The 15,386-nt window shown below is 37.2% G+C and overlaps 1 protein-coding gene across 1 annotated transcript in view; it reads right to left on the reverse strand.

Moving 5' to 3' along the window:
- ttv (exostosin glycosyltransferase 1 ttv) overlaps positions 1 to 10,936 on the reverse strand; it is a 592,853-nt gene extending 581,917 nt beyond the window's left edge. The window contains exon 1 of the mRNA XM_083127269.1: positions 9,653 to 10,936. Within this exon, the coding sequence (XP_082983395.1) occupies positions 9,653 to 10,545 (893 nt within the window). The 5' untranslated portion in view covers positions 10,546 to 10,936. The remainder of the gene's footprint in view (positions 1 to 9,652) is intronic.
- Between the last annotated feature and the right edge of the window lie 4,450 nt (positions 10,937 to 15,386).

The following is a 15,386-nucleotide window of genomic DNA, read 5'->3' on the forward strand; positions in this document are numbered from 1 at the left end:
GCTACATAATGAATACGTGCTGTTGTGTCACAATCCTTATACCGTCTTTTTACCTATTCATGTAATGAAGATATAATATTAACTAAATTGAATATTTCAATTAATACTATTATTAATCATATTTTTTAATTATTGTTATATAATTAAATAAATTTTAATTTAAACATTATCATTATTATTTACTGAGTTGTTGTTTTACGTCCGCTTTATGTAGATATAGTGCATAATCGGGACTGGACCTACAGTTTAAAGTGGGATCCAAACCACTATGTGGCTCCACCGGGTATCGAACCCACGACTCCTTCATTACAATGCATTATTATTACTATTATTATAGACGCTTGGTTTGGACTTACCCGAAATGTATTTCTAGATACTTGTCTGTCTCACACCCAATAGTGAAATTAATTTTGATTCAGACATTGCAAGAAAAGAAAAAAAAGTGGTGCCAGAACAAAGTAATTGAACTAAAGGGTGTTTCATAAAGTGCGCAGTTTTTAAATCGCTTGTCATTTTTTTGTTTGAAGGTTGGCTACACTGTTATTATCACTTACGTAATCTCTGATCACTCCGATTATTACTTGACCAATTTCTTGTCATTTGTTCAGTTTAGTTGCCATGGAGCGGTTCACTATCGAGCAACGCGTGGTTATCTTGAAAACACATTACAGAGACTGCAGTCTTATGCACAGAGAGTTCGTAATCTTCGCGCGATATTCGGACGTAACTATGCCACCACTGTTAGGAGGTTGGTGAAGAAATTCGAGATATCCTGGTCAGTTGCAACCATAAATTCACCTGGGCGAAAACGTAGTCGTCGCACAGATGAAAACATTGCAGTAGTACAAGATAGTGTGAATGTTAGTCCCGCGAAGTCACTTCACCGTCGTTCACAACAGTTGGGTATATCCTTATCCTCAGTGCAACGAATACTGAAAGAAGACCTTCATATGCACCTTTACATGGTTCAGTTGACGCAAGAGATCAAAGCAACCGATCATGCGAAACGAAGAAACATGCCATATGGACATAAAAATAATAATTTGGTAGGCTTTACTAAATTTTTGGTAGCCCATAAACAAATGTCCACGATTTCTAAGAAACATTTGATCTTGTGAACTCGAATAGCCTATTTACGTTTCCCAGATACTAATATTTCTGGTTATTTCAAACAAACCTTTTTATCTCTGTGTAAAGGATGGTATCGAGACTTGGTAGTCTCGGTCTCGTAAATGTCTGCTTCGTTCTCGTTTTCGTCTCGCAATACATAGTATACGTAACGTATGGAATGTGCGGAACGAGAAATTGTTAGGATTTTCATGACTTAGCATTCTTTTCTGTTAAGGGTGATGTGTTCCCCAAACATATAGAAATTCATATTATGAAGAAACTAATTAAGTTAAGGTGTTCTTAGGGGTACATTTGGCCATTTCTTCGTGATAGAGCATATTTTGATGGATTTTCGGTCATACTCAGCACATTTTTGAATTTTCAAGAAATATACAGTCATTTTCGAAGTGGATTCATTCTTACTCCCATGTTTACTAGAGAGTTGTTTTTCTTTTTGGACTGTAGCATAATCATTTTCATTTGAAAATTTAGAGAAAGTATTCATTTATCATTGCAACTCAGGGCCCATAAAGTAAACTAAAAATAGTACATATGTGAAAATATCTCAGCATCTAGATATTGATGTTTGAAACAGTCCAGTTATAAGGGCGTATTTTTCATATTATAGTTGCATATTTTGTAAAATTTTAGGTCATAAGAGCATATTTTATTTTGCATATTTTGATGATTTTTACGACATAAAAATTCTAGCCTTAGTGATGACTAGGGAACGAAACTTTAGGTAAATAAATGTTGTTGTTTTTTCTGTGATACGATAGAGACTCTCGTTCTTGCCAAAATTCTGATCATAGCCTTGCATGTCAATACAAGTAAATTTTATTTTACATAAAAACACATATTTTCCAGTTTTAAGTATGTGAATACATCTTTTGCGAATTTTCATTTTAAATACATAAAATCGCACATCGACTTCAGCTACCTCGAAATCCTCGAAGGAAAAATGTTTATTCTCCGCACCTCTTTCATATCGAGAGTGCTAGGTTTGTTTTGTCTTTGAACACGCTCACTGGAAGGCTTCTGGCGCATCGCTTACGATCCTATTGGAGGAAAATATTACCCCCACCACTGGATCTAACGCACAAGTGCTAATGTCTAAATGTACAAAAAATTTTGGGAACCAAATTGCACGTGTTTTGGAAGGTGACGTAGAGGAAGAGGAAGCTTTCAGCGTTAGTGACATTTCGTGCTTCAAATATGCAAGAATTGATTCTTGTGACGTGGAGCGATCTTTCTCACAATATAAGATGCTTTTTAGAGATAATCGTCACAGATTTACAATGGAGAATTTAAAAAAAAAAAACTATTTTGATCCACTGCAACGTTTCTAAAAAAAATAGCTCACCAAGAGGTAAGCATTTAGAAACTGATTTCAGGTGTTAAAAAATGCATGTAATATTTTGATTTTGTTACCAAATGTTTTTTATTTGTCATATTTTCCTGTTTTTATCACATATTTTCAACATTTATGACACATAAAAATATAAATATTTCTGAGTGTTTTAGCACATAAAGTTCCGTTCCCTAGTGACGATATGAATGATGAAACTGATGAAGGGACACAAAAAGAACAGATAATCAGGAAACGCCGCTTACAATGTCCGAATATGCCGAACAATAAATTACTTTTGGTTTTCAAATAGTATACATAATAGTCCATACGGAGAATAAAAACTCACGACTGGCAACCCTAGCCCAAAAGCATGATCACACCGCAAACAGTCTGCAGCAAAGAACGTCTCTTCCCAGGGAAGCAGAGACAGGAACGAACCTAAACAAGTAAACACAAGACTCCAGACAAGTTAGATGGCCACGTTGATAAAAGAGGGAAAGGGGCCCGTGTGCAGGTTTCGACTTGGGAGGAAAACAAAGATAAAGATCCGCCACTCTGCAAATGTTTACCTGCCGGCCTACTTTCCTGCAGGCCTGCAGGCCTGCGAGTGAAATCCAATGCAGAAGTGCGGTTTATCCCCGGGGGCCGAGGGGAGGGGGTCACGCCGCAGACCAAGGTTCGATTCCCACGGTGAGTGCTCTCAGCAGGGTTGGCAATTTTTTAATTTTCTTTTTCTTTTGTTTTGAACATCAAATAAAACGTTTAAAACATTAAGCCAAGAAGATTTATTTTCTAAGAACAATGATTAATAAAGAATCTGTTAATCGTCCAAGGATGGGCTGTGTTCCTATTATAAAGTAAACACTGAGTGCACAGTGGGATCCATGAGTATTACCGTGCAAATCGTCCATCACCATGTTCGGGCACTTTATTTGATCCACTAAGAGCTTCAAGAATTAAAAGAAAACTCAAAACAAGCTGTTGACAACTTCTGCATCAGCATACATAAAAATCCATGGCTTAAAAACACATAGGATGTAAAAGAAAAATTAATGAAAATAGTCGTGGACAATTTGCACGATAATAGGATGGATCCCACTGTACGTGGTAGCTACTCTGACTTTTTTGTTTGTTTCTTTAATATATTTTATTGTGAATGTGACTCATATTATCAACAATGTGCACATTTTGCAGTGTGTTAAGTGAGGAACAAAACGGTTTAATTCATGTAGTATTCAATTTTGAAAATATTTTAAACGCCCGTAAAAAAAATAGCTAGGTGCTTTAAACGTGACCCTGGTTCTCAGGGAGTTTTCCGCTGGTCTCCTGGGGAAAGCGGCTCTGGAGCTCATTCAGCCTCGAGGGGGCAATAAATGCTGCAGGATCGTGTTGTCGATCACACCATCTGCAAAATTTATTAAGTAATAAGCAGGAGTGGCTCGACATAAAATGTTCACCAGGCCAAGGTGGAATTTTCCAAGTGTCTCTCCATCAGTTGCATCCAACCAGCATTCATCGTTGTCGTATCAATTAGCCAGAAAGAAGATTACGAAAATACTCAAAGAATTAGTACAAAGGCAACTTTACTTTTATTATAATTAGGAGCCCTATGCATAAACTAGGGCTTCTCTAATTGCGTAGTGGTAAAGTCATCGCCTTGTTGGGGTCGCGGGTTGGATACTGGCTGGAGGTTATTAGTTCGGATCCCACTTTTGACTGTAGGTCCAGTCGCGATTTGCTTACCTATGCATACCGTGCACTTGAAGCAAAACTCAAACAAAATATATCATGCTCCCTACTCTCTCTCTAGGACATGTCTCTTGTATTAGAAAAATTAATTTACATCAAAACACACATACTACAGCATGCAGCCTGTAAGCATGCAAATGGAATACTGCTTGACACATTCAGAAAATGTTAGCATCATTTCCATTTGAATATAAATTGATTGAACTAATAAATCTTGTCTGTTTAAGTTCATTATATGTTCAGAGAGGACTCGATCTACAGTTTCAAGTAATATACAAACCACCAAGGAATATACACTAATGATATCTCTTGGGAGATATCTGAAACAGGGTCAGCTACATCACAAGTAAGAATTTTCACATAAAGTCTTATCAAGTGATCTTTGCTGCTATATTTACCCATTACCACCCTCCCTCCCCATTAACAATCCTTACCACCACCCTCCAAAAATTGAAATTTCAATACAATTACCTAAGTAAAATGCATTTGAAACAAATGTAATCTATTCAGAAATACGTACCATTAAAAACTAACTCAAAATGCCACCAGAGATTTTGTAGGTATAGAAAATAATATCCAGTTCTTGCTCATAATGAGCATGCAATTGTGATTAATATCAGTGCATGAGAAATAAAGAGTAATGAATGATCCATATCTATGAAGGGGTTTAATTATTAAATGATGGATGTATTATGAGGATTGGATTTGAAATTTTGAAGTCTGCTCTATCGATATTTGGTACCTGTGCTTGTGATTCATGTGTAAATATTTTGTACTTCTTCTATTTGTTAAGTCCACTTCATGCACCGAAGTTAATTGGGATTGGACATACGACTTAGAGTGGAATCCAGTGAACTTGTTATGTTCACAGCAAGGTATATATGTGCATGTGTGTGTGTTTAAGTTTTTAAATTTTTGTTTCTAGGCTAATCAGGACTGGACCTACAGTTCAGAGTGGATTTTGGATTGATTTGATGTTTCAGGTCCACTTTGTGCACTAATCGGGACTGGACCTACAGTTTAAAGTGGGATCCGAACCACTATGTACCTCCACCGGGAATCGAACCCGGGACCCCTTGATTACAAGGCGATGACGTTACCATTAAGTCATCAGGGAGGGTGTTTGTTAGGTGTGTACATGTAGTAAATGTACGTGTAAATATGATTGCTACCTTTTGCAATTGGAGACTTGTCTCTGTTGATGGAGAATAGATAAAATAGATTCTAATTACAATTGTTATTTGAAGCAAACAGCCTGGGTTCGATTCCTGGTGGAATATACAAATTTTCGGTGTTGAGAAATCACAATGAGAACAACTGAGAAGCTACTTGAAAAAAAGGTAACCGAATTCAGTATCGAAAGCCAGCAAACCACTCAATGTGCTGACCAATGAAAAAGCTGTTTCGCAAACCTTGGTCCTCAGAGAGAAGGTAGAAACATTACAATTATCAAAACATGCTATTTTAACTTTGACCAGATGTTTCTTGAACACTTCATGGTGCCCTGCAGAAAATACTCCGAGATATTTTGTCTTGTGGAAAAAAAAAATAGCATGTATTCTTTCCAGAAATTTGATCCCCTGCAAGTGCAGCTGAGAGAATGCATCCATTGTGCAACTGATACTATAGCAGAACAAGTCTTACTACTGGGATATTATCAAGAAAAGTATGAATCATAGGAATGGCTACAAAGCGAGAGATCTAGAACATCCAACAAAACCAGCCAAGAATTACACGTTCATATTTTTTTACACAAAGACATATGTGTAAAATGAACAGGTATTTCTGTACTGACAAATTGGCCCTAATTAGAAATTCTGGAACATTCATTTAATTGTGCACATTCATTGTATTCTTGTCTCAATATGTATTAATTTCATGCTACCAGAAACATATTTTCCATCACAGATATATTCGAATAAAAATGTACATGAATACTATGGGAGAAGTGTTGAGAACTCCAAAGCATTGTTGCAGTTATTTGAAATGTAGGCATATTTTGAAAATGTATCCTCAGAGAAAAGTACAGTTAGCCCTAGAGCATAGGAATTAATCAAGGATTTTGGAGGAAAGATCTTTTTTGGTTGATTGAGTTGGTGTTTTAAGTCCACTTTATACACAGAAAAGCTAATCGGGACTGGACCTACAGTTTAAAGAGGGATCCGAACCACCATGTGCCTCCACTGGGTTGGAGGAAATAGGATAAGAAGAGGGTAGGTAGCCGATGTCAAATTTAGGCCTAGGTGCCCATGAATTCCAAAGAAGGAAATTGCTCTATGTCTGCTTTATTTCTTGTTAAAATTATATTCAACTACCCGACATTTTGCATAAGCACTGAAACTGGAGTAGCCAATCCCAAGGAAAATTTCCAAGTGCTTTCGAATGAAAAAGTCCTACTTTAACTTTTGGAGAATTATCAGTGAATAACAGAATATATGCTGTTTAGTACTCAATATCCAATCCTGTGAACCTTGCCACTACCAGTATGAGAATTTTAATAAGCATTTGGGGCATTCCATGTGTGACATTCACACATTACAATGTAAGGTTCCAGACATGTAATTGGGTTAAAATAGTCATAATGAACTGATTTTATAGAATCATGAAGTACTTTGTGTTGTGTGCTAACAAATGAAAAAAAAAATTGAGTGTGATGACAAGGGCTAGGATTTTAATAACTTAGCATATCTTTTTTGTTAAGTGTGATGTGTTCCCAAATTATAGAAATTCATATTATGAAGAAACTAATTAAGTTAAGGTGCTTCTTCAGGGCATATTTGCGTGATATAGCATATTTTGATGGATTTTCGGTCATATTCAGTATATTTTTGCATTTTCAAGAAATTCAGTCATTTTCGAAGTGGATTCATTCTCACTCCCATATTTACTGGAGTGTTTTTTTTTTTACTGTAGCAAAATCTTTTTCATTTTTATTTGAAAATTTAGAGAAAGTATTCATTGTGCATTGCAACTCAGGGCCCATAAAGTAAACTAAAAATAGTACGTATGTAAAAATATCTCAGCATTTAGATATTGATGTTTGAGACAGTCCAGTTATAAGGGCATATTTTTCAAATTATAGTGCATATTTTGTAAACTTTTAGGTGCATATTTTGCATATCTTGGTGATTTTTAGGTCATAAAAATTCTAGCCCCAGTGATGATGACATATCCTGAATGCATGAAAAGCATTAAGAAAAATGTGTTATGCACGTAACGCTTTAAAACTGTAGCAAAGTTTGAGTTCATTTGTCGGTGAAGAATATAGGTTGCAGATGCTAGTAACTTTTGTTGATGAAATATTCAAATTATATGAATTCACAAAAATCTTAAAGCAATTAAGATTGATTCATTTTGTTATTTACATAGAGTAGGACCACTTTCCATAGAATACTCCATTTGTTATATTTGTGACAAGAAAACAGAAATATGTTTTTGACAAAGCTAGAAATGTTTTTATTTACAAACAACAGAAGATAAAACATTGGTGCTTTTGTGATTGTTTTCAACTTAACAACAGGTTTCCAGGCAAGGAAAACTTATTGTGTTTTGATGAAGTCAAGGGATCGTTATCAGGTGTCAAGGAGTAAAAATCAACATAATAATTAGGATAGGGCAAATGAGTCAGTACACTATCAGTATTGGCCACTATATGCATTTCAGTTTCTCAGTAAAATTAACAATGATTTTAGTTATGTGATATAAAGAGCCTGAAAATTAGTGTTGCCACTTTCTTATTATTTTTATGCAGATGAACATGCCACCCATATCATGGTTTTGTAAAGTAAATATTTAAGTATATGGCTCTATTTCAAAGATAAAAACCCATTGTAGTACTCTGTTTACATACATTAATTAAAAAGGTTAATGAACTAAGGTGGATTTTAGGAAACATTTGCAATTTTATATGAGACCAGTAGGATATCGAGGAAAAAATGTATATCTTCCCAACCCCAATAAAATAATAACTCACGAAACAGAAAAAAGAAAGTGTGGAAATAAAAAAAGTGAGTGACATAAAATATCTTTGATTCCTGTAAACTTCAATTAGATAGGAAGGGTGGGTGGTGGAGTGATACCGTAATAATCAACCACATAAAAAATGGGAGAGGGACTCCAACTTTGCACCAACCTAGGGAGAGAAGGGGTCAACATTTTAAATGACCCTTTCAGATACTGAACAACAGTCAAGAGAAAACTTGAAGGTAAGCAAATAAACTGTTACTCTAAATTTAGTAATGATATGCATGTGCACACCTCCTTCAATTTTGAGCCTTTTGTAGGGAGGGTTTTGGAAATATGATAATGAATGTCTGGAGTGTGCAGGGGTGCCCACAGGGTTTATGGTGCAGGCTGCGCCATCGAGATTTTTGGTGGGATTTTTTCCCTTCAAATAATATAAAATTCAACATTTATATCTTCTCCAAAATATATGTCAAAATTTTACACCTTAAATGCACCATATTTAATCCATTAGATGGGCTCTAAGGGGGATTCTTGTGTATTACTATTGTCTTAGACTGTTGTGGAAATTGTGGTGTGCAGACTGAGAATTAATTTTTTGGAGGAGGCAATATCCACTCTTCAATATTAGCAGTAAGTCTAAAATTGGCACGGACATTTTGGTGGTAGGATTGAATATGAAATTTAAAGGGGGAGATAGAAAGCTCTTGATAAAGTGTTAAATCTCAGATTGTCAAGAGATTTCTCTAGTGGAGAGAGTTTGAACATTACATTTTGGAGACTGTATTTAGCGATAAGGCATCCACACTTTTTCGACCCCGAATGTGCCAAAGGAAAAGTCTAAATATCCCGTGATCTTAAGAAAGTACTGACACCCCATTAAATTAATATTCTTCAAAGCCTGCAAAGAAATGAATGTAAAAATTTTCTTGCTCGTTCCGCTCGCAATAATTTCTTGCTTTTTGTGCTTGGCGCTTTAATGAGATGAATATGAAGTTTTTATACTAAAGCTACACTACAAGACAAGCGATATTCTCAATTGATTGATTTGGTGTTTTGAGTCCACTTTATGCACTCTAAGACTAATCGGGACTGAACCTACAGTTTAAAGTGGGATCAACGCGATATTCTCGATTATGATGAATGATTTTAGGGGTGGTCTTGAGTGATGGCACCCCTGTTTAGGGAGGAGGGGCAGATCAATTATAATGTTCAGTAAAGCTAAGGAAAAAGTTACCTTCGGTATACACGCTATCATAATTAAATATTTTGTGGGGATTAGGACATGGTTTAAGGGGGTGAATGATATGATTTGGGGGGGATGCACCATTGGCCTTGGGGAGGATAGGCATCCCTGGGAGTGTGCAATTATTTTCAAGAATATTGTGGGGGGGTTACATTATACTTGCTGCAAACTCCAGATGTAATTCAACCAATACATAAATAATCTAATGACAAACATAATGTTAAGCAACATACCTGTCATATTCAGCATTATCCTCATCACATCTCTCATCCTTGAGGTCTTTCCAACTTTTCCCATGTTTACACGTGGTAACTAACACTATATCCTTCCCGTTATGAAGGTGGTAGAGTGAATTCCGGGTCTCTGAACCAATCCCATGCACATACCGCTTTCCTTTGAAAGCCAATAAATATTTTTTAGTCACTGGGAAATTATTAGTAGTCACTTGACCAGCCTCGCCACCCCTCTCGGGGTGATTTTTATGAAACAGGGGGATAGATACATCGAAACCTGGCCTTATATGCTGTTTTGATATGCTCGCCTTTGCTAAAATGGCCATCCCAGTGTCGAACCCTAACTCTTCTGCATAATCGGGCCAGGTTCCTGAATATAGATTAAATATCACATGGTTTTGGCCATTGTTCCACAGCCTTAGTTTTTGTATTTTAGCTGGAACGTTGCGCACATAATCATTGGACAAACTGTCCCTGTCCAGCGTATCTATGCTCAACACAAATATACAAGCCTGACTAGGATCTGACGTGTAGTATCGTGACTCTTGTATCACATTTAACACTTTCTGATATGCAGGACTGGGAACGTGGGATTCTTCCTGGGGGTATATGTACACTTTGAAATCACCTCTACACCGACTATAGTCAAAACAAGTCTCCATACGACACTGTTGATGGCTACTGTACCTCGATAGTTTTGCAGACCTGCGTACGTGCGGGGAAAGCTCGATGTCTGTTTCATACAGCAAATTGTTAACATCGAAATATGACGGCAGGTTTTCGTATTGTGGAGAACTAGAGCTTTCGGTTTTTAACCGATAACCGCCGAAATAGCAGTAAGCGAGAAAAGCACATGACAACAACACTAGTAAATAACGTTTCTTAGCTTGCATGTTTTTCTGTGACGGTTCACACGAACGCTCCCATTGTTTTCGCTGGTCTGGGGTTGTTTTATCTGCGTACGGTAAGGCCGGCGTGTGTACACAGAGGGAACACTGCTAAACTGAGCATCTCAACGCCTATATTTTCGTTTTCACGCCATCTTACAACATTACTCGCCTTGCACACAAGTCGCCACAATCCATACACGCGCGGCGCCGTCAGAACACTTCCTACACATAACCGCACTGATTTCACACGTTTCGGTGCAAAAAAACGAAAGAACACAAACTTAAAACGTTGACGATTCAATCCCGATATGTTACACAGCAAAGGTGCATCATCCTCCTTCAAATTCCAAGCGATTTTTGCCAGCTGCAGCGAACTACACCTGCTTTCCTTGCAGAGTTTTGATTACTGGCGCAGTGCTGGCTCCTGGTGGTAGGAGAAGGAAGCGAGCGGCGAACAGCCGAAGTTCGGCTGCGCATCACAACAAAGTCCTGCAGGAGAAACAAGCGAAACTCGCACGTGCGCTCGGATAGCTGAAACGTGATGACAATGGCGTACCCATTTCATGACGTTACAAAAATGATTACGTAAAAGATGGAAAAGCGCTGACATTTCCTTTCTAAAAAACAACATTCAGTGTTTCCCTTCGTGATCAACAGGGAACGGATTTATATGCAAATAAATATGTTCATACGATGTTAAAATCAATCTCTTATTTTTTTATTATCTTTGCGAATCGTGGTATGTAAGCACGAAAAATTCTATTTTACTCTCTATACGTTTGCATATTTTATTTTTTAGCTCATATTTTATTTTTAGCTCATATTTTATTTATTGTTACATTTAATTTCCACAATCTTAAACATTTTCAGACATATTCCTGTTATCACTACATTTTTTGTAAATAGCAGAGGTTTTCCGTTCATCTGTTTTTGTTTTTTTTTTTTTTTTTGTTCTTTTTTAAATCCTGACAATAGACAATACATAGAGTAGCTACTCTGAAGACGGAGGCAGATTAAAATAAAGCACAAAGTTGTATCTTAATTTTGCATCACAATGGACATTTCCACTCAATTTTTTTTACAACAATTTTAAAAACTACACCTTGGAAAAATGACCCCTGCAAGTTCTCGCGTTTCTCTGCGTCCAGTTTAACGCAGAAACGAGACTTCCAAAGTTGCGAGGCTAGCGTTGCGCTGAAAACACGCCGCCGCCATGTTACTACGTCACTCCTTAGCGAGAGCTCGTTTGTCGTCTGCTTCGAGCGTCCAGATCCGGATTGGTAGCCCACGGTGAGCGAACACGTGCAGCAGTTTTACAAATTTGTACCGATTTAAATGATGGAAGAAGGAGCGATAGGAGAAAGGAAAGCTATGCTTTGTAATGATCATTCTTCTATGAAATATCCGTGCTGCTCACGTGCAAGATAAATGAAAGGGTTCAGCTGCGTGTGTGTTCTCAGGCCATGCGAAAAATATTGCTTATATAATTTGGTTGCTGACCAGACACTCAAAAATATTTTCTAAACTTATATTTATCGATATTTACCGTAACCTATGTAGTGCAAAATAGGAATTTTCACATTCTTCACTTTATTTATAAATCCTATTTAACTTTCTTTTCCATAAAGCAATTTCAGTTTGTGTTCCATTTCTGTTGTGCAAATTATGATCAAATATTTTTGTGCAGATAAGAGAAAATACACTGAGAAGATTACATTAGTTGCACAGTACATATCTATACTTAGTTTATGTATAATCATTACAAGGAAATAATGTGTATAACCATGGGCGCATTTAAGGGGGATTCAACGGTCCAACCCCCCTCTTTTTTTGGTTCACTAAATTACCAGTTTCCTTGTTCTATCCGCTTGTTCATAAAAAATTCCTTCGGACTTATTTCATTCTCTTAAATTAGAGACGTATAGGACGGGATACGGATGGGAAGAAAATTTCGTAATTCCACACACCAGATGGGACTGCAGACCAATATCTGCAATTTCCTGATAGTTTCGGAATTTCTGCGATAAGAAACTGCATTGAGACTGTCAAATCAGTTATTTTTCCCCCCTCGAATCATATTAAAGAAATTTGGTTCTTAAAAACGTAGTGACACAAGATGAACAGAAAAGTATCAATACTAAGTAGCGTGACTTCCTGACTACAAACACACAACTTTGTCGGGTCCAACATCCCCTCCCCCCATGCTGCCCAACAAGCTTCCGGCCAGCAGTGTCCTGGATTTTCACTTACGAAATAAAGCAACCCTAATCATACCAAAAGTTGATCCATCGCTCCCCCCCCTGTGAACTATATATACGTCCATGTGTATAACAATATCCCATACCATCATGTCCCATACTGGAAATGGTACGATATAATTATTTTGAATTTTGTACTGCGAAAAAAGCCGCCTCTTCTCGTTACCCCGAACTCATTAATTGGTTGGTTCACAACTTCACCACTAAGGATCTTATCGAGACGAGACATGGCCGCCTTGGTCTCGTTCTCGTTGAGAGTTGTAAATGTCTGTCTCATATTTATTTGTAAATGTCTCATTGACAGTCTCGTCTCAATTTATAAACATCCGTCTCGGTTTGGGAGGGCAATTCTCGTTCTCGTCTCAAGTCTAGAAAAATATAGAATTAACACGTATGCAAAGGCTTATCATTATAAATACAAAAAAAAACCTTTCTTTTTATTATTTTTATTTTGCCTCCTCGTTTCGACGGTACAGCCCTCGAAAACTAAATATTATCCTGCTTATATATGCAAACCAAATTGCAGATTCAGAATTACCAGGAATGAACTGGCGTTGTAATTATTATACACAAAATTCTTGATTTATCTGAGGAAGTCGCATGTTCCAGGTTTGACTCTCGACCTGGGCATGACTGTTTCCTTGTGAGTGACATTTCATTGAACTGGAAATTGTTACATGGGAGGATGTTTGCGTTTGCTCGAGACTTTGGGGACAACGCTCACGAGACGAGGCATGTTCCGTCTCGTCTCATAAAAGGAGATGGGACAAGTGAATGTTTTCGAAATGAGATGGGACAGAAGAAAAAGTTCGTCTCTTATCATGGCAGGTTGGGTGATACTTAGATTGTGCAGTTGGTGGTAGTGTGTGTGGGGGGGGTGTACTCCTGCATCCCGACTTCGAATACTGCTTGTAGTTATTCATCTTCATTGTAGCGATTAGCCAAAAGTGGGAAGAAATGTGATGTTAGAGATGATACATAATAAATTAACCATGCGTTCTCATCGTTGCGGTTAAACAAAGTGAACGGAAAAGCGACGTAAAAGTAGGCTAAATAGAAAAATTTGCAATATATACGTATATATATATTAACTGAAGAAAACTGTCATTTACTGCAGGAAATTTAAAAACTCACAGTACCTTTTTATACCGTATCACCTCTTATATTGTAGAAATTGGCGTGTAAACCAGTGTGTTCTAAAAGCATTATCTTAAAATTTGTGAAGAAAATATTATGACGAAAATAATTGTAATTCCAGAAAAGGCATTCCTATAACATTAAGTTCTTGCCAGTCAGAACTAACCTATGTATTCGCAATGAACAAGGCTCTTCACGTGTTTGCTTTGTCACCCTAATGGGAAAACTCTCTACCGAGTGGCTGAATTATCGTAAATACTACTATACTGCTAGGGCATAATTCATCTCCAAGAAATGGAGCACAGATTTTTGCACTGGAAGTTGTAAGATACTTGTTTTACACAGTAACAAGTGAATTTGCTGTCGATTCCCCGACTCATGCTAAGTTGACGGGACGAGCAGAAGCCCCGCCTACACGCATTTCTAAGTGATGACGTCAGAGGACCTCCTGTCTGTGGAGAGGACGTTTTCAAATCCGTGACGTAGTAGGTGAATTTCAGCGGTGTTTGAAGGCGTGTTTCTCGAGAACCGAAACAAATATCGCCGAGATATTTTGCACGTCTCATGTTTGTGTCATTATCTGTAAAATGAATGGATTTAAAACGTTTTTCATGTCAAAGTGGAAATGTCCATTAGTGTCGTGTAAGCCTAATGCATTTTATTTAGCTAGATGAACCGCTTGCTTACTGAAAATTCCATTTTTCACAATTGTAAGTCCATATTTAATTCGATATTTTGAATAAAGTAAATAAATATTTACATATCTAACACTTCTTAGTACATATAAATCCATTCCCTTGTGATATCATATTCATTCGTTCATTGCTCTCTGTTATCATTCCCTGCAGTGATGGTGCCCTTACTGGAAGTTAAACAGGTTTCTACATATTTATCTATGTATTTTTGCCTTTGTGTTCAGCCAGAGGAAAAGTACCGGTACAGAATTGCAGAAGAAAAACACTATGTGAATGTATAAATATATGAGGGGGAATTTCCCGCGTGACTGTTGCATCCCCTTCTTGTTGCTAATTTTTCTTATCGGACCTCAACTCAAAACGAGTTACTGAGCTCTGAATGAGCTCCAGGGCCGCTTTTCCCAGGAGACCAGTGGAAACAACAGTTTTATAATGGAGGCTGGATTTACACTTTGGACATGCGTAACGATACCGAAATTAGACGAACACATCATTTTATGGCAATATGTATTTGATATCAAGATTGATATTATTGAGATGAAAATTAGGTGTGCTCAAGGGGTGCACAAACACCCCTTCGCATCCCCTGGCACCGCCCATGATGCTCCCCCTTCATATACCACATCATACACTGTAACAAGTTTACTGGAGTTATAACGGTCTAATTGATTGAATGATTGATTTTGTTTATTTTACTTTGCTTTTCTGCCACTTTTGGCTATTCGTGAAGATGAGGATGAGTGATGATACGATG

Source organism: Lepisma saccharinum, chromosome 8, assembly GCF_977018435.1.
Source record: "Lepisma saccharinum chromosome 8, izLepSacc3.1, whole genome shotgun sequence".
Taxonomy (NCBI): domain Eukaryota; kingdom Metazoa; phylum Arthropoda; class Insecta; order Zygentoma; family Lepismatidae; genus Lepisma; species Lepisma saccharinum.